Genomic DNA, 27,794 nt, shown 5'->3' with positions numbered 1-27,794 from the left:
GGAGAGGAATGAAATAAGGTTTGGAAATGTGCTTCTTAAATGAACACAAATTGTGAGATAATGTCTCATTGAACAATAAAAATAACAAACCAGTGGCAAAGATGTAATAGAATTTCCCGTGTATACCATTTTAATCTTAATATAATTTTCCCCAGTGCAACCACGTTTATTGAACTACCATGACCATTTCTTTCTTACTCTGTCCAAAGTTGCTGAAAGTGTGCACTTTGCTGTAAATAATTCCTTGATAATGAACATGAAAACGATCCAGAAATTGACCACAGTTTATAAAAGAAAAAAAATGACATAGCATCTGCTGGCAGAGCGGGGGCTGGGATGGGGCTTCAAGGATGCCAGAGGCGTGGGTAGTTTCCTCTGAGGAGCTGAGCCACAGCACAGAACCGGCTCCCCACCTCTAACTGGATCACCAACTCCACACTTGCTTGTTTTTGTTTTGTTTTGTTTTGTTTCTTTTCCTGTCTCCAAAAAGTTCATAGAAGCCTTCCACGGACCCCAGCCCTGTGGTGTGCTGGGCAAGGGCTGGTGCCAAGAAGTTTCCAGGGCTGCTTAACCAGCACTGATGCTACTTGAGAAAAATGCACATCCACACTGTCGCAGATCCAGTCTGCAAAATGGGATGATGACACTTGGTTACTTCAAGCCTGATTAACACGGGGTGTTTGGCCAATGCTACTGAAATATAGACACAAGGGACCAAACTCCCCATATGTGAAAGGTGCTGAAGAGGAGAAATGGAGTCCAGAGTGCTCCCTGCATCCACTACTGACCCCTCCTGAGGAAACTCAGTCCAATTTCCAACTTCTACCAGTCCCGTGCGTATCTCGAACATTCTGACTATGAATGTAAGGAGCCCCCGCTCCACCTTCTCTTCCACTTTCTGCTCGTTTGATTCATGTGCTTATTTCACACGGGTCTAAAATCTAAAAGGAACCTTCAGAGGTAGAGACTGCTCTGCTCATTACCTTGCTTTGAATTTGCTGCCGTCTGCCATTGAATCTGCCTTTTGCTGAAAATCAGTACTCAAGAGACTTTTCGATGTCTAAATCACTTTATTATTTTATTGTTTTCCAAAAGTTCTTAGGTAACAGAAAAATGTATTTGTCCAAGCATAGGCAAACCATGTGCCAAACATATCAACAATGCATTTTATTAAATAGATTCTCAATTAACTCCTTTGTGACAAAAGAATATATGACAGTATAATGTTACTTTTAGCTTTGATTTCTTTATTCTAGGTTAAATAGTGACAAAATGGTGATGATCACACAAAATGGATAGACTAAGGACAAGTAGCTGTGTAACCAGGATATGTTAAGCTGGTAAAAAGTATCCTTGTGATAAGTTGTGTGTCATCACAATTGCAAATCATCAGAATATTATCTCTATAAACTTTGCATCATTTTTTCCTAGAAAAAAATTCTAAGGATTTAAATTGAGCTTTCCAAATATATCTGTTTTTTTTTTAATATAAAAATCAATTTCAGTGGTTTTCTATTTTATTTTTTTAAAACCCTCATTAATCAAAATACAAATAGAGGCCATCATTAAATATATTCCCAGGCATTACAAATTCAGATTTCATAATAACAGATCAGCAGGTACAGAGGCAACCTGAGGTCATCTGAGAGATCATCACTGAAGCAGATTTCCTTCCAGCAGCAGAGGTGTCCTCTCCAGGGGTTACTGCCCAGCCACCATTTCTACAAAGCCCCCTCCAGGCCATTGCTTCGGATGACCTTGGCATACTCCTTGGCTGATGTATAAGGGATCCGAGGTCTAGCTGGGTCTTCAAAATCAACATGAAAAAGACCAAACCGAAGGCTGTATCCATCACACCACTCAAAGTTATCCAGAAGGGACCAGGCACAATACACTTGAAGATTGACTTTATCAACATGGATAGCTGAAATTTTTAAAAAAGAAAAAAGTCACCATTTCTGGATGAGGTTTGAGAACACAGGCAAAATTACTAATGAGTATTCTGGGTCTCTTTCTCCTGCCCTTACAGAGATCTATGTGGCAATAGGAATAGGAAAACCTGCTTTCTTCTCTTTTTACACACACACACACACACACAAATAGCATGTGAATTAATACGAATATTAATTAACTAGAGATAGCCATTCCACAGTGTGTGTGTATATATATATAGACACACACACACACACACACACACACACACACACAATATCAAAGCATCATGTTTTACACTGGAAATGTACAATTTTTATTTGTCAACTTAAAAAAATCCCCTTTTTCAGTTTTCTGCTTGAACCAAATAGGGCTTCATTCAAGAAATTAGATATTATTTTAATTATGTAGCCATTTATTCATTTTGACATTTGTTTTATTCTTTCACCTACTCAGTGCACTATTTTAAATATCTATGACATTTCAGACCCAAACACACACACACACACACACACACACACACACACACACACACACATCCTTCCCTAGTACCTAGGAGAATATTCAGTAAAAACACTGCCCAGAGTCTCAGTACAGCCTTCAATAGCTCAGTAAATCCATTGGTGAGTTGGAACAGGTAGCAGCAGCATGCCTGAGGGAGTCGCAGAGCTCACCTTTTATCCTCATGACCAAGATATGTCTTAAAAGTTTGGAAACAGAACCTCCAAAATGAAAAGGTTCAGCACATGGCTCTAGCCATGCCTATATCCTTGACTGACTAAGTACTAAACTGCTGTGGCTCCTGTCTCAGTCCAGTGGGGTTACTGTAACACAATACCATAGACTGGATGACTTATAAACAACAAATTATGTATCACAGTTCAGAAGGCTGGCAAGTCCAAAATCAAGATGGTAGCAGATGCGGTCTTTTGGGTAACCGTGTCCTGGGTTATCAATAACTGCTTTCTTGCTGTGTCCTCATGTGGCAGGAGTGGGAGGGGGTTCTTTCATGGCTCTTCTTATCTGGTCACTAATCCCATTCATGAAGATTCTGTCCTCACGACCTATTCACCTCCAAAGTCACCACCTCTTAATGCCATCTCACTGTGGGGGGTAGGATATCAACATGAATCTTGGGGAGATGAAACATTCATTCTACATCATGTAGAGTCATGTTTAAGTCCTTTAATAACAAAAAAAAATAATCTCCCCCCAAACTGCATATATTCATAAACATGATGCTCCACATAATGTCATTTGTGAATGTTCTAAGCATATCCACGCATTTCACATCAGGGTGGAGAATTCTTTAAATAATTTTACAATGCTTTCCATTGTTTTACTCAATAAATTTAGCTCACTTTTTAACTAGTATTTTAAGTTTAGCAAAACTCTCAGGTTGTGTGAGTCTTTGTATGGAACATTTTCTTTTTTAAAGCCAGAATAAGTAAACCCAATTTATGCAACACACTAATATTCATTTCTCAGCACGGAAATTAAATGAAAAGGCAAGTTGGTTTCACAAGATGGCCATATTCCTAAATAAGCTGAGTGAAAAATGAACATTCACATAATAAATCAGATTTTTAATTGTTCTGGGAACTAATTTCAACCAAAATGACTCATCTCGCTAAACTTTCAACAAAGCAAGATCCATTCTTTAATTTTTCCTTTGGTATCAATCTGTATTTTTCAGGTTTCCTAAAAACACTACGCCCATATGCCCATATTCTTGTACACATGCACTGGTTTCCAAATCTTGGGATTTTTATTTTTTTGACTGAGGATATTTCTATAGACAAAAGGTCCCTGATGGGTTGATTGACAGAACCCCTCCACATTTGTGCCTTGAGGCATGCATGGTACTCTGCTTAGAGAAGAACTTACAAATGCCCTAAGAGGGCAATTAAGTTCAGCTGGATTGTCTCTTTTTAAATAAAGTGATCTCTGTCCATAATCTGGAAAATATCATTTCCATATAATGTATTTTTAGAGACCTAATTTGAGGACCGAATGGCATCTTTCTAAGTACCAAAACAGCCAAAGCCAAATACCAGGCTAGGAAACAATAATCTACTTTGCTTTGTAATTCATCCTGGGGATACTTGAGAATCTGCATATTTTCTTTCTCATTTGCAGAACTACTACCCAACAAGAAAGCCCGCCAGGTATATAGCCAGGCAGTTCCTGGAAACACACAGCCCCACTGATCACGCATAAAAGGAGTGATTCATGTGCGAAACCAGGGGATAAAAACAAGGCCCTGCCTGCTTGGAAGGGAACAAAAAGGAAATCTTGACAATTTCATTGTTAACTGCCAGGAGTTCAACAGCAAGCTCTAAACCGCCCGAGTGACACTGGTAGATGTCTCTGCGCTTTCGCTGCAGGAACATTCAAGTAGAGAATTACCTAGTTAGGGCTGAGAAACTAGCCTGCTGGAATCCCCACCACCCCACCGCTGGGAAAAATGACAAAACCACCCTGGACCCTTCACGCTTCTCCTCCTCCCATCTCCTCTGGAATGCACAGAGACCATCATCACGTTTCTTGTCACCATGATTTATGAGGTCCCAAATCTTGGCAGGGAAAAACACTTCTGAGAGTTTGCTTTCTTTCTTTAACCAGAGTTGGAAGCAAACTCAACAAGGACCGACAGAACTTTGGATGGGAACACAGCACGCAAGGATAAAAATGGTACTTATCTTCAAGTCGTAGTGTGATGTGAACCGGGAGGCTGTGGAAAGGGTCTCACGGCCAGTAGGTTGGATATAAAGATGCAAGGAGAAAAACTGCTAAGTCTCGCCTCAATCAGGCAGGCTATTCTAATTATAAGAATCCCATGCTAATGTTGTATTATATGACTCCATATGTATATATATATATATGTGTGTGTGTGTGTATATATATATATATATATATATATATATATATAGAGAGAGAGAGAGAGAGAGAGAGAGAGATGTGCACACGTGTGCACAAACACACGTACACATGCACAAGCACGCGCTGTCCAGAAACAGCCAAACTGAAAAGGTTAAGGGCACAATGTCAACCATAAGACCACTCTCACATCTGAAAATATCTTCAAGTTCAAGCGATTCCCCAAATCACCCTGGTTTTTGCAATTTGCTAGAAGGACTCAGGGCAACTTACTGAAAACTGATATTCCTGTGGTTATGACTGTTACAGGAAAAGGTAGAGATTAACATCAGCTAAAAAAAGATTCCTGATGCAGAGTCTGAGGGATTCTAAACAAAGCTTTCATTATCCTCTCCCTAGGAGTCAGGACACATTATCTCCTGGTGCTGACATGAGGCAATTCAAATAAAGCATTGCAAACAAGGGAAGGACATGAGAGCTTCATTGTCCAGAGCTTTTACTGGAGACATCATTACATAGACTTGATTGATTGATTGATTGATTGGTATGTGGATGAACTTGGTTTCCTGGTGAGCCGGTGACCCAAGGCCCAAATCACATGGTTGATCTTTTGGGAGTGACTATCCCCATCCTAAACACATTCTTGTTAAGAATGGCATGGATTACTTCCCAGAAACTGAGAGCAAGAGACAAACCACTCTTAGGGGAAAGTCAAATTCTTTACTGCACACATGCATACCCACTCAAACACAAACACACTTACTTTAGAAATTCATTATTCATGGTTCTCAGAGGAATATTCTCAAGTTACTGGCTTATGAAACACCATAATTATGCCTGTGTTTATCAAATTACAAATGCCTAGAAATCGGGAACTCGGGGTCAATTTCTCACAATTTATCAACAGAGATAGTCTGCAGGAATTTTTTAGGATTGTTGTGGGATATCTATGAATGTGCCAAGACTATGTAGTCATCAGACAAACCACTGATCCACAGACTCAAACCTCCATGACCAGAGTGAGACGAAAGGCTCAGCATGGCACAAAAGGGAGCCTCACCACAGAAAAATGAGAGCAATAAAGCCCCAGGAACATGCAGAAAGAAAAATCAGACTTCCAGACTTCCGAGTTCAGGTAATGGCAACCTACGTTATTTGAGCAAGTCTTTCTAAAGAAAATGAATAAAACACACCAGATAAAGTATTTTAAGTAAATCTTCAAACCAGTGGAAAGCTAACAGTTTGGCAGGCATCGTCAGGGCTAGTTTCAAAGTGAAATATGAGATGGATAGACATGGCAGCTACTTTTTCCTGATAGAATTTTCCAGTCTTCAGAAATCTGAACTATTTTTGTTTTGTTTTTGTGAGATGAGGTGAGGATAAGTGTTCAAACCCAGAAGCACACAGAGTGGGAATTCTAGAATGAAATTCCATATACAGAAATCTAAAACCCTGAAGGAATGAACTCTCAGGGTAGGTGACAGTGGTCCAGAGGGAAGCTAGACATTGGGACATATCAAGTCACCTGACTGTTCAGCGAACATCTACTCTGATTCCCGGACAGAGTAGTACCCCCTATATGCACATCCAAATTTGTTTTGAATGGAAGTATCTATATTCCAAACTTTTAATTATTATTATGAATATTTTAAAATGTAATCATAGTACAGAATCAAATAAATATAACCAGGCAAATGTAGAAAAGTGACCAAGAAAAGAAAATTAAGGGAAAACAGAAACAAACTCACAAAGATCTCAGTTATCAGAATGCCATACAGACTATACAATAACCAAGTTCGTTGTGCTCAATGCATAAACACACATTTGAAACATCTTCAGGGTTTAAGAACCCACAAAACTGAAGGGGCACACTTGGAAAGGGAACCTCTATGGGCTCATGTTCAATGCCAGATGCACCAGTTCCTAGCTCAAGGGAGCGTCTCACTTTTCATTGATACCTACTGCTAGAACTGTTGTTAGGATTGAATGGGATAGCACAGCCCCCAGCACGATGCCCAAAGCACCCTGGGTTTCTGTAGCTTTCCTCATCTTGCCTCCCTTTGAAAAATGCAGAATCCAAGGTAAAAATATAAGAATAGGGACAGAGGCCTGGAATGCACGTGGACAGAAGAAAGACTATGTGAGGACAGAGCTGGAAGATGATGATCTGTAATCCACAGGGAGAGGCATCAAGAGGACCCTAATCAGTGGCCACCTCGATCTTGGATTTGTTGCTTCTGGAACTGTGGGAAAATAGATTTCTGCTGTTTGAATCACCTAGTGTGTGGCATTTTGTTATGGCAGCCTCATCAAACTAACACAGGCTGGGACCTGAGAACTTATTTTAATCAAATACCTGAGTGATGTTTTTACCTAATCAAGTTTCAGACTCAAGCCTAGAAAATACTCTGGCAGTCCACTGTGTTTTTTTAATATAGTTTCCAGCCCCAGAGGCATCTCCTTTGAGATTTTTCTATGTTGGAGAATGTCCCCCAGCTCCTGTCCCTAATAGTTCTAGCTAGAGAAGCCCTGTGCTAAGAGACTTAGCTATCTCTAAGCCAGGCCATACCACCTTTCAGAAATGGATCACCACAGGGAGAATGTGAAGACGTCAGATGATCAAATGTCCCTCCTGGAATTCCATTTCAGCCCAGTGCTCAGTTAAAGCCTGGTTTTATTCCCCTTGATCAGGACAAATCCTCTCAATTTATCATGTGAGGTGGATAAAAATGAGGGCCACCAAAAGATGTGTCCATCCAAAACCTGTGACTGTGACCTTTTTTGAAAAAGGGGTCTTTGCAAATGTAATTTGTTTAAGGATCTCCTGGATAATAGTGAGCCCTAAATTCAACAACAAGCATCCGTGTAAGAGAAAAGAAAGGGAGAAGACACACCTGGAAGAAGACTCAGTGAAGACACAGGGAGAGATTCGACAAACACCAAAGATGGCCAGCAACCACCAGCGGTCAACTGAGACACATGGAGCAAAATGTCTGGCCTCTATTACTGTGGAAGAATATATTTCTGTCGTTTAAAGTCACCAGGTTTGTGCTAAGTTGTTACAGCAGCCACAGAAAACTAATGCCCCATGTTCTTTTAAAGCAGTTGCCAACTGAGCTCTGAGTCCCAGACCACCACCTGGTCTAACTGGGAGCTTAATAGAATTGCTCCCCAAGCCTGTCAAAGCCAATGAGAGAAAGCCTTCTGGGTACACAGCTCAGAGATGATTTTCTGGCAATTGCCCCTCATGCCAACTTTGAAAATGAGTTTTTGAGTTTGGTTGAAAAGCACTAGGGCATTTACATTTGGAGAGCATCTTCAGCAAGATAACTGTTCCTGTAAGAGAACTGGCACACCGGCTGTTTTCCCTTCTTAGGAAAAAAATAAAATAAAACAACATCAGGAAGATCTAAACATAGAAAATGCACAATAAGCCCCCCCGCCAGCTGAGTAGCAGTAGCTGGACAGCATCTGTGGAAATGTGCAAATAATCCCAACACAGGAAGCCCCACCTGCAGACACAGACTCTTAGTAGCAAAAGCTATGACTCTCTGGAAAAAAAGAGGCTTTGAATACCAAAAGCTAATTTCTAAATATTTTATAGGAAAATGCCAATTAACCAGAAATGAGCTGCACAGATTTCTTAATTAACTATATTATTCCTACTCCTTATATTACACTTTGGGGGGGGGGAGGAAACTGCAAATAGCAGGGAGTTGAAGGGATCATATAAAATATCTAGATTGTAAAACTGATCTGAGAATAGGTACCTGTCCATGTTATCTTCTATAATTTCTCCATATATATTGCTTGTACAGTTATTTTTGCTCTGGTAAAAAAAAAAGAAGAAGAAAAAAAAGAAAAAAAAATATGAGAACCAAAGTTTTTTCTATCTAGGGAAGTTCTTTTTGGCCAAAAAGGCTGCCTTCCTCCATTTCCTCATTTTCTTCCTCCTTCTCTTCCTTCCTTCCTTTCTCTCTGGAACTTTCTATTTTTGCTCTTTCTTCCTTCTGGTTTCAAACACCTTTCAGAGGGTGCAGAGTCAGCATTGAGCACCAGGGCTGAGAACCCCAGAGAGCAGGTCACCCCCTGGAAAATACAGGATCCCAGATAAGGCTGTACTCTGTGGTGTGGTCAGTTGTGGGTCATGAAAAATAACCAGCAGAAAAGTGGAATTTAGGGTGAAGCTTCCAGGAACACCAGGGTTGCGAAGCTCTCCTGCTTCAGTGTGCTAGGACTAGAGAGGCCATCACTCAAGGTCCCCAGGACCTTGTGGCAACACCTATTCCGTCTTTCTTAAATAAATACATCGCATGCTAGAAATTAGGAACATAATAATGAACAAAATTTTTAAAAAATTCCTCTTTTATTGCAATTATAGTTATGTAAAGGCATATATTAATCAAATTATCACCCTGTGAGCTTTTACTTACAGTCTGTGAAAAGCAGAATGAAAAAATAAAAAAGGAGGAATCCTGAGAAACTGCAGGTTATAGCTAACATTTTTGAACATCTGGATATCATTTCAAGGGCTGCATGCATGCATTAAGTCATTCAATCTTTGCCATCGACCTGTAAGACAGATAGATATTACCATGGTGGCCATTTTAGAAATGGAGAATTAATGCCCAGAAAGGTTAGTTAACCTCAGTGAAGTTCATACAGAAAGTAAGTAGGAGATTTGAGATATTATCTCAGCAAGGTAACAGCAGAAGCTTTAGACCAAGCTACAGCACCATACGGTGTCTTGCTTGCATTCTACGGTAGGATCTATCTTAAGCAGCAGGGATAGGACTGAAAGAGCAGTTTTCTGAAATGAAACAGAACCCAGAGCCCAAGGATGAGTTAGAGTCATACATCCCTTTCAGCCAATGCTCTTTCTAAATTGTAACAGCAGCCAACGTGGCTGGTGAAGCACACAAGTGTTGGGCTCAAGAAATAGGCTCCAATGGAACTTTTAGGGCCAGTGTTCAAAGTAAACCACAGATCTGGTTGGTTGGAGAAACTGCTTCAACTCTAAAGACCTAATGAGAACAAATTCCTCTATTTTAGGTTGTTGCCAAAATCCAACTTTCCTGCCACCCCAGCAGCCATCAGCATCCTGGTTGCTTCTGCACCAAAAACTAGACCTTGTAACCATCATCATTCCCAAAAGCTAGCTGTTTCTGCTGCCATCCTCACTAGCATAATTGGTTCTGCCTCAGTCCAGCTCTTCACCCTCAAATTAAATTCTCACATGGATGAGTGTGACTGGTGGATCCCATGTCTGCATCCTCGCTCCAGAGAAACCAGAAATCCCATCCTCTCCCTTGGCAAGACAAAACTTGTATGAAACAAGCATATTGGATACATAAAAGATGTCCACTGCATTAGAAGACAGATAAGAGTGCTCCAAGAAGAATAACGGCATGTGTGAAAACTCAGATATGGGAAATGTCCACAGCACATGTAAGGAACTTCAGCCAAGACAACAGATAATAAAGAATGATGGGGAGAGTCTCAGACAGCACTTGGACATACATGTAAGCCTTGTTAAATGTTTTAAGGATTTTGATTTTTATTCTGACAGCAATGAAATATCCTTAAAGAATTTTAAGGAGGGAAATGGCTTTAACTAATTTGCATTTTTAAAAGACTCTGATATTTGTGAAGCATACATTTGAGTTCAGCAAGAATGGAATTGGAGAGAGCATTTAGAAGTAACTGCAGTAAATCAGGAGGAAATGAAGGGAAGGTAGACTGGGGTGGATAAGAAGATGGAGAGAGCAAGGCAAATCCAACATGCAATCAGACAAAATCAGTATTTCAGTGAGCTATCCACAACAAAGGAAATAAGAAAGTAAAGTGAGCATAATTTAATTGATAATATTTTCAAACTCTGAGTTAGGGAATACTGTACATAGACAAGTGTTAGGGGAGGGGCAGGGATGATAATGGATTAACTTTGGTCATAATGACATTAGGATGCTATTTTGACCTCCAAATGGAGAGTTAAACAGGTGGTAGCTGGATAGACAGAAAAGAGCTCCAGATAGAATTTGAGATGGGGACATAAATGTTAGACATTTATGTTACACAGAGATGGTAGTTGAGATCATGGCTTTTGATGGAGAATTTCCAGAAAACAAAACTTTGGTGCAAGTCTTATAGAATTCTGATTTTAAAGATAATTTGGAAAGGAAAACTGAGAAAGAAGATCAGAAATGTCCCATCTCTTTGACATGATAAAGTCACAGGGTACATTTTTCTAGAGGTGTAATTTTTACAAAAGCCACAGAACTAGAGGGGACAATTTGAGAATGGCACCTAAGGCTGTCTGACTACAAAGCCTGTGATTGTTTTCATCAGTTCATCATGGAAAGGTTGCAAGTCTAGACCCAAGGACTGTAAGTGCCATGCAGAATCAAAGTCACCGTGGGAAGCTCACTGCCAGACCATGCAGAGAGCATGAAGGGAATGGATGTGGGAGAAGCACTGGAACATAAGTCCTCTGAGAATAAAGACCCAACTTAAAACGTGCTGGTCCCTCATCCCTCTGAATGCCTTTCTACTAACATTTCCACCTGTCTGGATTATTCTTTTAGGTCTTTACCTAATGGATCTTTGTGCCCTTCAGGTCTTAGTCCAAATTCACCACCATAAGAGGTCTTTTCTGATGCCCAATTTAAAATCCTAGTCCCAACCACCCCTTTCTCTCTCATATCATCCTATACTGCTGTTTTGTGGTCATTATCATTAAATGAAAGTGTATTGTGCATGTGTTTATTAATTTATTTATTTATTGTCCATCTCCTCTGGAAGACTGAAAGTCTCTTTCATGAGAAAGAGAGTCCTTGTGTGTCCTTTCAATATGCCCCACCTGGAGAAGAGTACCTAGCACCAGGTAGATGCTAAATAAGCACTTGTTTGAGGTAATGATAGAGAAGGAAGGTAAAGAGACATGGAGGATGAGAAGAAGGCAAGGAAGATAAAAAGTGAGGGAGGGAAGGAGAAAGCATAGGCTTAATATGTTCTTAATGAAACTGGTATCACTATTCCCATCTGGGTCTTGGAATCATATTTTCAGGCTGAACAATGAGGAATTCAGTGGCCATTGATTTCCCGCACCTGAGCATGTCAGAGTACTACAAGCTGACCCTGTCTTCCACAGTACTCAGCCTGATTCCAGACCCAACCCGGATATTCTAACTCTCCATCCACGTGGACCAGAGAGTCCCCGTCACTTCTCACTGACCTCCCACTTTCTGACATTTTCCAAAAGTTTCTCCACTGTCTCAGGTTGCTACCAAACTTTTACCTCTGATTCCCCATGTTCTTCAAAGTACCCCTACATGGTCCTTGGCTGAATTTAGGGGCAGTACTTCTGCTGACCTGGAAAGCTCTTCCCCGGAGCACAACATAAAATTTGAAGGGTGACCCATGTCTCTGGAATACCTTAGGGTGCTCTAAGGATGCTCCAGGAGAAAACACCTTTCAGCATGCAACCTTATCTCTAGCCTGAGATAAATACTCTGGCATAGACATCATCTTTTAACACATAAGAATATTGATCTACTTGCACAGAGAAAGAGCTCATCTCTGCCAACTATGGCCACATAAGGGTAGCCCTTAAAAAAATCAGAGTCAAATATTTCTATACTCATGTGGAAGGCTAATTTCTAGATTCTAAAGGTTTAGAAACAAAAATATAGATACCACAGCAAATTTTTTAAATGGCAATACTGAAAGTGGGGACAAAAGAAAAATATATAGCTTTACTCTGAAAATGATCTAGGGCTTTCAAATTGTAGTTCGACAAAGTGTGAACTGAAGAAATTCATGAATCTTAACACTTCCTGCTGAACTTTTTTCTTTTATTCCTCCCTTACATTTATAAATACTTGATTGAACATCTACTATTATATGTTATTATTTTAAGTGGAGTGATCCTCATACAGGAAAAAAAATCAGATAGACTTTGATCTTAAGCTGCAAATAGGCAATAAAAGCAAAGAGCACATACAGGTTTCCCTGCCGTGCTTGTTCACGCAGTACCCCAACTTCCTTTATGTAACACATGTGAGACATGTGACTCTTTGTCCAAAGTCTGTCTTTTCCTTGTGTTAGTCAGCTTTTCATCAATGTGACCAAAATACTTGACAGAAACAACTTAGAGGAAAGGTTAATTTGGGCCCACGGTTTCAGATGATTCTTTCCATGGATGGCTGGCTCCATTGCTTTGGGCCTGAGCAGAGGCAGGACCATGGTAAGTGGGCATGGTGGAGGAAAACTTCTCAGAGAGACAAGATACAATCCCAAAGGGTATGCCCCCAGTGTCCTACTTCCTTTAACAATGCCCCATCTGCCTAGAGTTTCCACCACATCTCAGGAGTTTATCCAAATTATTAATCCACCAAATGGATTAATCCACTGATGAGATCAGAGCCCTCATGATCTGATCATTTTCTAAAAGCCCCACCTCTAGATCTTGGTACATTGGAATCATAAAACCCACAGGTCTCTGGGAGATAATGCGAATCCAAATTACAGTAGAACTCCAGGAAGGCAGAAATCATGTGGATCCTTCCTTTCCAAGTCTTAGCACAGTGGTTGATGAAGGACAAGTGCTCAATGAATATTGCTTAAATGAATGAATAGCTACAAATAGACATATGATGATATTAAACATATTGCCTGCAACATAAGAGTAGAGAAAAAGCAATTCATAAGTGCAAGATTATTTTATTTTACCGTGATGTCAGAATTCAACTCTAGGTTTGACTTTACAAATAAACAAGAAAGGATATGAGACTTAAATTTCTCCCAGTCTGATCAACCTCCTGCCCATTCAATGTGTTAGAAACCAGAGCACTTTGTTGCGTATAATTGATCCCAGGGCCAAGGCTCTTGTCAGTTAGAAGTTTCCCATACATATGCAAAAAATGCTGAATGAATTTATTAAATGCCCCTTACAAAGCAGAGGAGTCAATGCCACCTTCCAGTAATGACAAAGGGAGAACAAGTGTTGGCATCATCCTCACCACACTGCCACCACAAAAAAATCTTCAGATGCTTGTGCCCAGCAGCCCCTGTAATTACCTAGAGCTGAGAGATAAAGTAAGTAATAGAGAGTTGAGAAGAAACAACAGTGACACCTCTTTAAAATGCTACTGTGTGAATTTTCATATTTCTGGCATCAAGTTCAAGCCCAGGTGGGCACACCTCACCCAGACTGCCTATCCTGGCCTAATGTACAAGTCTCGCTAGTCTGCTTTTTAAGGACAAGGAAGGACACTGCTTGGTGATATGGCCACAAGCTGTTCAGGGGAGAAACTTTGCTCAGCACATTTCAGCTCCTGAGCAAGGCTGGGATTATTTCAGAGAGCCACATAAAATAAATAATCATGCAAAAGCAGATTCGTTCTGATAGGGCTCTGACAGCTGCTCCAAGAGGTGGGTCCATGCAAGCCCATCTTTCAACAACGAACTGACCCAAAGATCCAGGAAAGCTCCAGACAGGACCATATGGCCAGGAATAAAAACATATTTCAAACTCTGTTTATTATGCATATCTTTCAAAGGTTCACTACTCTGGATGAAACATTGCACCTGCAAGGCTTTAATAAGCTTCCCAAGCAAGTACAATTATAAAATCACAGGCACCTGAAGAATTTGTCTTCTCTCACACTTAGACATGCACTGCCCACCGATGACTGGTCTCATTCTTTTTAATTATATGGGTTTGCAGTATTTTGTAAGCTGCGATCAATACTTATTCAGAAAATAAAACTCCTTGTAGACCTCAGAGTGAGAACCATGAAATACTTTCCTCCTAAACTTTGGGGATTCCAACATTATTACATACGAAACTCTCCAGTCTGAAAAAAGGAAGGAAGGAATTCAGTCGTGCAGGCTGCAAAGGCAGGAAAACATTTGACATGAATTTAGATTGGACTTCATTCATCAATAATATCAGGGGCAAAGAATAGCTTTTCTTCACAAGTGAGCTCTGTGACTCCAAATATTTGAGAAATCCAGTTTGTTCATTATTCACTTAGAAAATATCTATTGAGCAACTATTATGTACCAGACTCCAGGCTCAGTGTGCATCATCTAGAGATAAATAGCACAAAGTTTCTGTCCTCGCAGTTAATGGTCTCATTTAAGAAGACAGATCCAAAAAAATAATTGGTCTGGGAGTATAGAGGAATGGGAGCTATAAAAGACCCTGGACCAACAATGGCTTAACCCTTCTGGGAAGGTCAAGGGCAACTTTCCAATGGAATAATAATTTGAATAGAAATTTCAAAGATAAATAAGAATTTGCCAGCTAGTCTTGAAAGAGAACACATGCACCATATCAAGGTTGTAATCATTTGAATTGGCCCCTCTCTCCCAAGGCCTTATGCCCTGTGATACACTCTGAGATCCCAAATCCTGTTTCCATCTCTGTCTATAATTAGTTGATGCATGAACAAGGCATCTTTGAGATTGTTAGCCCGTCTGGTTTGGAATGCATCCTCTCTATAAGTCCACTGGCGATGCAATCTCTCTCTCTAGGGTTCTTTTCAAACCAGCAATCTTTGTGAAAGGTGGAACCCTGTTATCTCTATACTTAAACACAGTACACAGTGGAACCTCTCAGGATTTTAGGAATGGAATTTAGACAAGATGGCTTATTCTAATTATTATGCAAAATTACAGAGTGGCTGAGATCCACCTGCTAAGATTCTGTCTTATTCCCCCCAAGACATCCAACATCAAAGAAGACTTTAAATTGTATCGTAGAAGCATTAGATCATACCTGGCCTTCAAAACGAAGAATGTAGGACCAACAGTGATAGATGAAGTAAAGAAGACTCAGTAACTGTTGCTCCCTAGAGGTGCCAATGCTTCCTTCAGGAACACACAAGAGGATGAGGTGCTTTGACTGGGGGCTGTGATCAGGCAAGTGCACTGAGAGGAAGGAAGGGAGTGAACAGAGGAAAGAGATGGAGGAAGAGAGGAAAAGAGGAGCATCCATTTACACAATCAACAGCATCTCCAAACTGTTTTTATTCCTGAACCTTAACAAACAAATAGCCAGGTCATTATCCTTTAAGTTTTTTCAGATTCAAGGAGAATCTCAGAGGATTATCAAAGGTGGCATATTACACTTCCCTTGAACATAGAAAGATAAGCTATTGTTATTGCTAAAACATCATTTATAACAACCCTTAAAGACTGAAGCTATTATGTCCCTTAGCTAGACACAGAAAATGAAGTTCAGTGAAAGTAAATGTGTTCAAAGTGATTAACAGGTGACAGAGAAGGGACTGAAATCCAACCATTTGCCTCCAAAGTCCACTTGCTTTAGCAGACCCCATCATTCCTGTTCCCTGGTTAATTCCTATGAGAGTTCATAGTGCTGCTTAGGAGGTAGAAATGCCATCATTCTCTCCATTTTTCTTGTTTTTTCAAAGACTCTTGACTGCAGCACTGTGGGTGGGAGTAGCAGATGCCCTGCACCAAGTATGTGACTGGCAGTGGTATGTCCAAGCACTGTCCCTTTTTTTCCCAATCTTATGGTCTTTCATATATCAGTTTTTCTTTACTGGTTGGTGTATTAAAAGTACCAAGATGTTCCTGAGAGGCATCTACAGAAAACAGAAAGGTTAGAGAACACGCATGGGCACGGACAGCCTTGTATTTCACTGTGAACCACAGTACAAGAAAACCATCAGACAAAAAGGGAAATTAAGTCAATAGTTTGGGTTTGTTCTGGCTCATGTCAGGACTCCATAAGTCTTCCAACTCCACTGTTTTGCCATATACATATTGATTTTGTTTGAATTTTGATACATCTACTCTCTTGTGTACTAATTCTCTGACGTCAAGGAAACCCACAGACCACTTCTCCCTGTTTCACAGATACTCGCCAAGAGCAACTTTCCTGAATGAAGAATAGGGTGAAATTTACTCCCATTTTGGAGCTAATTAAACAGTAGAAAATCACATTTACTGAGTGTTCACAGGATGCCAAACACTATTTGGATGTTTTTCTATGCAAAATTCACTTGCTCTTTCCAACAATCCTATAAGGTAGGTTCTATTATTGCTCCCATTTTAAAAGATGAGAAAACTGAGACACAAAATGGCTGTGCCATTTTTCCCAAAACCATTTAGTGACAAATCTCGTGTATAGTCTCCTCTTTTAGCAACTTACAGATAATTCTCAAAGGACAACTATCTCATCCTTATGGGTGTTGAGTATAATATTGATTCCTCATTAAAATAATATGCATTGCTTTCTTTCTAAGCCACTGGGAGTTTAGAAACAAGTACAGTGAGCTCCCAGTCTTCAAGGGTTCCTCCATTATTCAGTGTTTTGGATCTGGACTGTCCCCTAAAAAACTTAAGCAGTCCCCAAAAAACTTAAAACAGCCCCCAGTACAGAAAGGTTTAGAAGTAGGGCTTTTAAAAAATAATTGGATGACCAGTGGGTTAATCTATTTGAAGGATTACTATTTTGATCTTCTGGGGAGAAATTGTAGGCAAATAAGTCAAGACTGAAGGAAATAGGTCATTGGGGGCATGACCTTGAGGACTGTATTTGTCCCTTGTCCTTTTCTACCACACTCTCCACTCTCCTTTCAGGCGGCCCTTAGCTGAACAGTTTTCCTTGACTACACCCTTCCACCACCACGTTCTCCTCACCTCAGACCCAAAGGAATGGAGCCAGCTGACCATGTGAATCCTCTGAGACCCTGAGCCAAAAGAAATCTTTCCTCCTTTAAGTTGTTCCTGTCAGGGATTTTGGTTACTGCAATGAAAAGCTGACTAACACTTCAATGAAAGAACAGATACATAAAGGAGCAGTTATGATACAATGTGATCAGAGAAAATGCTGGGTGCCCTGCAAAGATCAATGAGGGTGTCCAGGAAAGAGGATGCCCAAGGCTGCTGTACATTAGGTGATGCTAGAATTTTGAAGGGAAGAGAAAAGATAACCAAAAGGATAAGGCCAGAAAGCACAAGAGCAAAACAGGGACATTGTAATAGTGAGGATTCTCAAGAGAACAAAACCAATGGGAGACCTATTTGATTATCTCGTGATTTTAGAGGCTGGAGAATTCTAAGGTCCGTGGTTAGCAAGCTGGAGATTCGGGGTAGCAAATGGTATAGTTGCAGTCCAAATCTGAAGGCAGGAGAAAATGGATGGATGTCCCTGCTCAAAGACAGGCAGAGAGAGTGAATTCCCCTTTCCTCAACTTGTTTTTCCATTTATGCCTCAACGGATTGAATGAGGCCCACCCACACAGAGCAGGGAATCTGCTTTACTCAGGTTGTAATTTAAATATGCGTCTCATCCAGAAAGACCCTCACAGATACACCCAGAATGCTTAACCAAATATCCCAGTTGACACAAAATTAACCATCTCAGACACATCCTGGAAGCCATGTCTAGTTTGTTGAGACACAAGGCAGAAAGGTGACAGTGACCCTTAGGGGTATGTGAAAAACCATGTCAAGGAAGGCCTTGATTTCCATGCTAAGAAAATGCGATTTTATGCTGAAGGCAATGAGAGGCCACGAGGGAGTTTTAAGTGGGGGGTGAGGAGTTTGGGTTTATACAACACTTTCCCAGCAGACTGGAGACAGGAGGTCAGGTGGCCAGGGAGGAGGCTGCGGATGCCTTATATTAGGGAAGTTGCAGTGAGATAGGAGGAAGGGCCAGGAACTAGTGATATCATCCAATCTTATAGACCAAAGAGATGAGAAGAAGGGCTTAGGATGAAATAGTGTCTTAACGCTGCTGTGTCAATTGGGTTGATAAGAAAGAGAATCCAGAGGAAAGACCTTTGCAATCCTCCTGCCCCAGCTGTTGCTGCTGCTGCTTCTTCTTCTTCTTCTTTTTTTTTTTTTTTATTGGTGGTGGTGGTACTGGGGATTGAGCAACTCAGTGAGTCCCTGTCTCTAAATAAAATACAAAAATGGGATTGGGATGTGGTTCAGTGGTCAAGTGCCCCTAAATTCAATCCCTGATACCAAAACAAACAAACAGAAAAAAAAAAAAAAACCCTTTCCTATGTACATGCATTAGTATACCACAGTGAATTTCACCTTTATATATATCCATGATGTAATAATCAAAAAAAAAAAAAAAAGTTTGGAGACTCGGTGATGATAATGAACATGAGGCTGTAGAGTTGACCGATGATACTGACAGACATTAATTATTTTGTTATTCCTTTAAACAACCCTATGAGGTTAGTGTTTTCCTCATCTGGGATGAGAACACTGAGTCAAAAGAGTGACTTACTCATGCTCCCAAAACACATAGAAGAAAGAGTCAGAACTTTAACCCTTTCCCAATTCCATTTTTTTCCACTTCATGATCTGATACAAATAATAATTGTGGCAAATAATAGTGATGATGGCTAACATGTGTTGAAGGATTATTATGACCTGGACGCCCTTGCACAAACCTTTTTTATTTTATTTTTTATTGGTTCTTTATAGTCATACAAAACTGTGAGGTTTTTTATGTATTTAAATGTACTCATAACAATTAGGCCCGTTTCATTCCCCAGGACTCCCTTCACTTTCTTCATCTCCTTCTTCCCCCTTCTTCCCATCTTTTATCCTAGCAGTCACACTTCTAAAAATCTCTTTTTCCCTCTCCTTTTTTCTCTCCACATGAGAGAGACCCTTGCCTTTCTTATTTTAGTTAACATGATGTTCTTATTCTATTTAACATGATGTTCTTATTTTACTTAACATGGTGTTCTCCAGTTCCATCGATTTACCAGCAAATGACATAATTTTGTTCTTCGTGGCTTTATAAAACTCCATTGTGTCTACTGCCACATTTTCTTTACTCATTCATTCATTGGTGGGAACCTAAGCTGCTTCCATAACTTGGCTATCATGAGTTGTGCTGCCATAATTATGGGCGCACCTGGATCACTTTAGCATGCTGACATTAATTCTTTAGAATAAATACTGAGGAGTGGTTTAGTTGGGTCACATGGAGGTTCTATGTCTAATCTTTTGAGGAACCTCCATCACTGATTTTCATAGTGGTTACACCAACTTACAATCCCACCAAGAGTGTGTAAATGTTTCTTTTTCCCCACATGTTCACCAGAATTTACTATTATGGCAAACCTTATTTTTGTTAACGCATTTGACACAACAAGTCCATAAGGTAGGTGTCATTGCCAGCCCCATTTTGTACTTTCACAGAGAGGTACAGAGAGGTGCTGGCTACAAGCTGTGTCAATTGGGACAAATGACTATGTGTTGCAGTTTCCTCTCTGGGGAGGATTTAGGATCACGGTGAATAGACTACGTAATAGGCTGTGTGACCTGGCCCATCAGCATGTTCCTCCCAGGCCATACTTCTTTCAGAGGCTCTGGAGGGAGGAAAAGCCCAGACACAGTCCCCTTGTTTAAATCCATATGTGGAAGGTGAGAACCCCTTTGCCCCACACAGCCCCACTTTCATGCTGACACAGGGTACAGGCAGAACCTCTGTGCTGGGTTCCTAGTGTTTCTTTCTGAAAGACAGAGCCAGGACTATTCATCCAGTTTGAGTTTTTAAATTGGGCACCATTTTCTTGCAGCGTTAGCGTGCTGGGCCATGCAGTCCTGGAGAGGGATAAACAACCGCAGGTTTGACTGCCCAATGCGTCAAGCTGTGGAAACAGCCCTCCCGAGGACACTATTCACCCCAACCCCATCAGCCAATTACTCAGGGCCTGTTTAGTAAATGAGCTCATTTGGTGTACTAATTGGAGCCCTGCAAAATAAACTTGCAGTGAGAACCTAGATCTCTGCAGCAGTGAGAACCTAGATCTCTGCAGCCGTAGTTCCCTTCTGGATCATCACAGGATCAGGCATAAGGGAGAGGCCCGAGCAGGGATTAAAGCAGACCATAAACCGTAAGCCAAGCTGCCTGAACTCAGTCCTAGCCATTTACATAACAGCTTGCAGACTTCAACAGGCTATTCAGACCTTAGTTTCCTTGTCTGTGGATTGGGAAAAACAGAACGATTCCTGGGATTTAGGAATCTCAAACGAGGTAGCAATTCATCCATACCTGACATATAGTTTATTTACTGCCCTCCTAATTTATGTGCAACAACCCACCTTAATCCAAGAACTATGGCATTAAAAGGTGGATGGAGAGAAAATAAATTTTCTCAGGTTTTATTACTTTTATCGGAATAAACAAACTCATTCAGGTCATCTGTGGGTCCCCCCTTTCCCTCAAATGGCCTTAATTTTTACTTTGTTATCAGTTTTTATTACTATGTAGCAAAGCAACTTTTCATCCAAGTATTAGATAATTATCAGATGTAATTATCTCATCAGTTTGATTTTATTCTCCTTGAAAACAACTTCCATGTTTCTTTATACGCCCCCCCCCTAGTATCAGCCATTCAATAGATAGTTGTTTGTTGATAAATGTACTTGAGTACATGTCATTCCTGATGAAAATAGGCTGAACTGAGTATTGACCAGACAACTTTACTGCCCATGAGTATTTATTTCTTTGAGGGTGAATCTCAAGGTCTGGACCTGGGAAGCCCAGGAGCACGCCGCTGGCATTGGGTGTCAGGTGAGCGCCATTTTGCTTCCTTCCCACTTCTTAACACCAACACACTGGGTCTTAAATTCCACAACATGAATTGGGGGTGGGGGAGATAGATACAGAAAAACCATAACAGACCCATAGAGGAAAAAAAAAAAAAGAATTGAATTAAGCCAAGCCAAAAAAAATTATACTTCTCATGAGCCACAGGTAGGTTATTTTATGAGCACTTCATAACAAAGGACCTGAATACTTTAATCTTTGTGTTGTCCACTGATTTGAACAACAGTTAGTCTAAGAAGCAGAATACACCCCCAAAATTAAATTGAAGTTCTGCCTGAATTAACTGTAATTGTCACTGCTACTAGGCAAACCTTCATGCACATGAGCACTATTCATTTAGCATTATTGAAACAAGGCTATCCCATAACCACCTTAAGGGTTGCATGCTAGATTATTATTGATTGAAAATTATAGTTGTCAAGGTCAATATAAAAAATAATAACATTATAAAGTTACTGTTATTTAACCTCTTTTAAAATAATAAACACAGGTTGATTTGGACAGGTTGATTTATATAAAGGCAAAATAGCAAACGTGTTACATATTTTGTTTAGCAGAATGAGGAAGCCAGAACTGTATACCTTCAGACCCATCGACTTAAAGAAAGAGTTAAATTGTTCCTCACTATCAAGTTTCTAGGGAAATATTTTTGTATTTTAAAAAAACATAAGAAAAATCTTGAAATAGCACCTCTTTTTTTAGTTGATTTTCCTGATTCTACAAACAGAAGCAAATACAATATGACTAGGTAATTCCCAGCTGCGTAAAGATTTAAATCCATGTCTGAAAACTGGACAATCAAATTATGTAGTAGCCCAGTAGCCAAGAATAAACCCAATACCTAAATGCAGTTTATTCAAAATTATTAACACAAATAAAATTTACACCTATAGTTCAGTGCATTAAAAATTATTTCTCTCACATCCAACAGCAATATTTTGCTATGCCAATCAAATTAAACCACCAGAAACATATGGAAAGAAATCAATTCCATAACAAACCTTTGAAAAGTATGGTATTTATCATGTTCAAAGACAGGTTCATTCCAGTTCTAAATAAACTTTCTTCTTCCAAGTAAGGGCTTCCCCCCCCCCCTTTCCTTTCTTTGCTTTGCTTTTCTGGGAATGTACTCAATCCAGACATTCTGTCAACTGAGCCATAAAATCCTTTCCTCCCACCCTATGTGAATTAAAAGGGGGTGGGGGAGGTAAAAACAAATAATCTTACTAGACTCAGACAAATTTAACTGTATTGATTTTAGGCAAAAGTGAGACTAAAATCCTATGCCAAGAATGAGAGTCTGAAAATTATGATGAGAAATGTTTATAGAAAAAGCCCTGTCCCCTTGTTTCCTGTCAACAGCCTCAGAGACTAATTGTGCCATCGCCTCAGCAAATCTCCTTGACTAAAGGGAAAGAAGCCATTTTTAATGGCCCTCGGAGCCTTAAACTCCACAGAGTCCTACAGATGAAAACTGATAGCCTCAAAACAGAGCCCGAGTCTGAACAATAAGTGCATCATCCACACTACCTGAATCATATTCCCAAATTAGCAGCCTCTATAGCCACCATTAGCTCACATTTGAGAGGCACGGTCGAGATCAGTCTTCCAAATCATGTACCACAATAGGCTCATCTGGAAGTTATGAGCAGGTGAACAATACAGATGAGGCAGAAAGGAACAATGCCTGTGCCAAAGTGCCCACAGGGAAGAAAAAGAAATGTGTGGGGCCGAGAAAGAAGTTCCCAGTTCTTATCCACGCCTGTGGCTTCCATCATAGAAGAGTGTGGGAGTGAAAATGTGGAATACGCCATACCCCACACTGGCAAGGAAGAAATGGACGTACAGTGCCCAATGCCCACAAGCTTCTTAGCACTTAAGCAGCTCCCTGGTTATTCCTTACAAAAATGGAAATAGTCAAAACCATTGCGTCAAAATTTAGAGAGGAGATGCCATTCCTGCCAGGGATTTGAAATTTGCCACCAGTTAAAACTAGTCAACCAAAACTCTGAAGTAATCCTCTTTGTTTTATCTCAGTTTTACCAAATACATCCTTAATTTATTCCTTCACTAAGTCCACAAATATTTACCAAGAACTACCAAATGTCAGGCACTTCACCCAACTGCAGGGATGTGGCAGTGGACCAAGCGTAGAGAGTCAGATGGCTATATATATCAGGTGGCGATAGACAACATAATGAAAAGGAAATCAGAGTAACAGTAGAAACAGTCAGAAGGTGCTAGTTTATACAGCTTATGGTTGAGGAAGTCTCCACTGACCAACTCAGTTGAGAGAAACAACAAAGGAAGCAGAAAGAACAGCACATTGCAGAGGCTCTCAGGGGAAAGCATTCTTGACATGCAGAAGAACAAGAAGGTCAGGTAAGTTTTAAATAAGCAGAGGAGCAGTAGAGAAGGTAGGGGGGCCTGGGGAACTGGATCAGGCAAAGGTTCTGGAGACCACAGCAAGGGCTTTGGATCTTATTCTAAGTGAGAGAGAAAGCCATGACAGTGTTTAGAGGAGAGAAATGAGAGGACCTGACTTCACTAACATGTAAAGAATGCACGGCTAGAAAGCAAGGGTACGGCAGGCAGATGACTTAGGAGGTCACTGTCACCAGCCAAATGACACAATGGTGAAATGGACTTAGGTGTAGCAGCCATGGAGATCATGAGGATTCTGGATGTACCGGGGAGAAACCTACATGAAATATAATAAAATCAAAGAGTCAATAATAACTCCTTGATTCTTAGCCTGAATAACCAGAATTCACATTTACTGCATCAGAGAAAACTGCAAGAAAACATGTTCTTTGGAAACATGTTAAAATTTAATATATTTATAAAGAATCCAAGTGGAGATGTTAGATAGGTAGTTGAACGTACAAGTCTGGAGTTCAGAGAACAGTGTATAGTGGCATTTTATAAATGGGAATTGTCAGCTTATAGGGAGTGATCTAAAGCCATGAAATTGGATGAGACCATCCAGGGAGTGATCATGAATAAAGAACATTGATAGAGACTAAGTCCTGGTATATTTTAGTAGCTAGAGGCCAGAGATATGAGGAAAATACCACAAAGAAGCTGGGGAAAAGCTACCAGTGGAGGAGAACAAAAAGATTGATAACTAATCAGACTTTGGAAGCTATAACAGTCTGGAGATGAAAAGCTCATATTAGATAATGCAGGAATCTTGAGAGGTAAAATGATTAGATTATGAGACTGTAACCTAACCAATGGATTGATCCGTTTGATGGATTAATAATTTGAAAGGGTTACTGTACTGGTAACCGTAGACAGGTGGGGAACGACTAGAGGATGGAGATCAGTGGGGGTGTGCCCCGGGGATTTAACTTGCCCCTGGTTCCTCACACCCTCTGCTTCCTGGCTGCCATGAGCTGCCATGATATTCTGCTTCTCCCCAGGCTCAGAGCAATAGAGTTGATCGACCATGGACTGAACCTCTTTCAGTTATTTTGATCACAGTGACAAAAAGTTGCCTATCAGACACCAAAGGAAGAAATTATTCAAAAAGAAAAAAGTGAGTGACTATGTTAAGTGCTTCTCTAGGTAAAGGAATAGAAGAGTCAGGAATTTCCATTTCCTTGGGCAGTGAGAGCTCATTGATTCTCTTCCAAGAGATGCTTCATTGAAGCACGGAAAGAAAGGCCACAATTGACAGTTTCAAGAGAGAACAGTGCAGGGTTATGAATATCTGGGTGTTTCGCGGAACCTTCTCACACCACAAAAATTAACTCAAAACCTGATAATTTCTTGGACAAACATTCTTTGCACTGTTAGTTCTAAAGAAAAATACAATGTCATGATCAGGCCTATGTTACTCTTGGTTGACTTTTTGCTAACAAACTCACTAAATGGTGAGTTTTTTGAAGGCAAGAACTGTGTCCTCATTTCTATTTTTAAAGAAATGTTGATATAAATGTAGCAGAATCCACCATCAGACACAGGTTGTGACTCATAAATTTGTTGGATGTAACATCTTCAGAAAGTTATTAAACCCCTTTATGCTTCCATTTCCACTTGTGAAAAATGATACTCACCTTGCAGTATTATTTTGAGAATTATCATAGTAGGCATAGGAAACTGATAAAAGGTATAACAGAAAGATCAAGAGATGATCCCTATTGTTATTACTATTTGAATCTGCAGAACTTTGCCCACAACTAGGCACATAGGTGATAGTCAGAAAATAATGTTTAGTGCATCCAAGGGAAGGACATCAGTTAATATACCACATTTAGGAACAGACAGGAAAATGGGTGGGATTCTGAAGGGAAAACTTGGCAGGCAAGCAAGAAAAGTCCTTATAATTCTATTTGATAAAGTTTGTAGGCTTTCTTGATTTATTCTTTGCAAGGCCAGTAGGGAAGGAAGGGGTCAACGGCGAGAGGAAACCATGTTACTCCCAGCAATTATAGTTAGGGCCAAAAGATACTGACTACCTCACCATTTAAGTCTGAGGAACTACCAGTAGTAAAAGACAGCCACTTCACAGAGATTGCTTCATTCAAGACCACAATTCATATCCATAGAGATGTTCACTACCACTATCTCTATCAAGCCCAATAGACCCCGTCTGATTCAGGAGGGGAAAGAGGACACCTTGTTATAACTTGTGGAACAATAAGCATCCCTTCTTCTGGGAGAGGAGAACCAACTCTTCTCCTTCACTTCTGCAAAGTTAGAGACTATGATCATTTCTTTTCTGATGGACTGGGCAATGGGATCCTCAGAGTGCTCAGTGCTGTAGAGACACTGGATCAAGGGCAGAGGCAGGATGGTAAAGGTAAGACAGGAAGTGGTATGCAGGCAGCAGGTACTGCCAAAACTTACCATGCAAGAGTATGTGGATTTCCACTGGGTGGACCAGATGTCAGTAGATGGGCAGGTTTAAGCATTCCTCAAAGGGCCACTTGATGAGCAAGAAGACTTTGAAGCAAGGGGTTATGGGCTATGTGGCTTTCCCATAGTGTAGGCTGGAGGTGATAGGAAGAGGTCAAGACTGAGCCAGGTGTCCTGGGCCAGCAGATTACATGGGGGAAAAGTGAACAGGTCTCTGCCATAAGCACACATAAAAGGCAACCCTTTAGGAAACTACCATACCAAAGAGGGACAGTGTGTGGGTGAAGCGAAGCTGACTAGAGGGCTCTGAGAAAGACTGCAAGAAGCATAAATCAAGGGGTAATCCCTCAAACTTTTGCTTTTTGTGTGATAATAATGTTGAGAGTTCATGGAGTAATTGGTAAATACGATAGTCAATGAGTTCATTTTAAAAGGTGAAGATGCACCACTGAAAATTTTCTACATTAAAAAATGTCATTATGAGAGTCTCTGGTTAAATACTCTAATACATATTATTCTCTTATTATGGAATAAATTCACAACAATTCAGCCAAGAATTTTTATAGGTAGCACATGGTAGTGTGTGTATATATATATAGATATATACACACATACACACACACACACACACACATATACAGAGTATTCACTTGATCTTGGATCTTTCCCAGATTTTCCAAATTTGGTAAAAATATCACCTTCAAAAACTGAAATTTTATTTTTCAAATATATGTATATTAAATATATATATATATTAGCCTAAGAAATATTCTTGTCCATTTGAATGGTGTTAACCTGCCTCTGCCATATTAACTGGGTTCCATGGACATGTCATTTCACTTTCTGAGATTATGTCCGCATGAAGGATTTGGAATATAGACAGCGTTTTTAATCTCTGGGCCTACAGTCCACTGTGGAGTCTCTTCTAACACCTCATCCATCCATTCTGTTATTACTACACAATATCCTGGAATCCACTTAACATCTCATGGGTATCCCCCGGATGGTTTTGCTTATTTCTCATTCATCTACCTCCCACCAACCACTTCAGGTTTTCTGGGGAAATCGTGGAGCCCAGACTGAATGCACGCGGTGGTTTAGATGAGATTGGCTCCCTCCCTTGACTCCAGGTGTGGACATTTTTCTGGCAGATCACCATTTACACAACTAAAGCCACAGTGATTGGTCTGAAGATGGACTCCTGACTCAAGTTGTCCAGTCAGAGCTAAGACAAGAATCAGCTGGAGAAGTGGAAAGAAGTTGTCCTTGCCTCTGGTCTTGAATCTAGAGGATGTAAAAGCCCAGATCTTCTAGTGTCCACAGCACAGAGCCCAGAAGCTGAAAAAATCCACAGAAAAGCAGAAGCAAGAGAGAGGAAGAAATAGAACCCGTTGAGCATTTGAGTTCTACCAATTTGAAGAGCTAGCCATGGACCTTTCAGTCACTTAAACAAATAAATCCCTTTATTTCTTAAACAAGTTTCTGATAAGTTCTTTGT

The 27,794-nt window shown here is 40.3% G+C and overlaps 1 protein-coding gene across 1 annotated transcript in view; it reads right to left on the bottom strand.

Annotated features, from left to right (window-relative positions):
* Positions 1–1,127: 1,127 nt before the first annotated feature.
* Positions 1,128–27,794, bottom strand: part of LOC114095200 (cytosolic beta-glucosidase) — a 188,811-nt gene continuing 162,144 nt past the window's right edge. The window contains exon 6 of the mRNA XM_027938386.2: positions 1,128–1,924. Within this exon, the coding sequence (XP_027794187.2) occupies positions 1,722–1,924 (203 nt within the window). The 3' untranslated portion in view covers positions 1,128–1,721. The remainder of the gene's footprint in view (positions 1,925–27,794) is intronic.

Source organism: Marmota flaviventris, chromosome 7, assembly GCF_047511675.1.
Source record: "Marmota flaviventris isolate mMarFla1 chromosome 7, mMarFla1.hap1, whole genome shotgun sequence".
NCBI classification, from domain to species: Eukaryota; Metazoa; Chordata; class Mammalia; order Rodentia; family Sciuridae; genus Marmota; species Marmota flaviventris.
The sequence above is the reverse complement of the archived record's forward strand: the minus strand, read 5'-3'. Positions and strand labels throughout refer to the sequence as shown.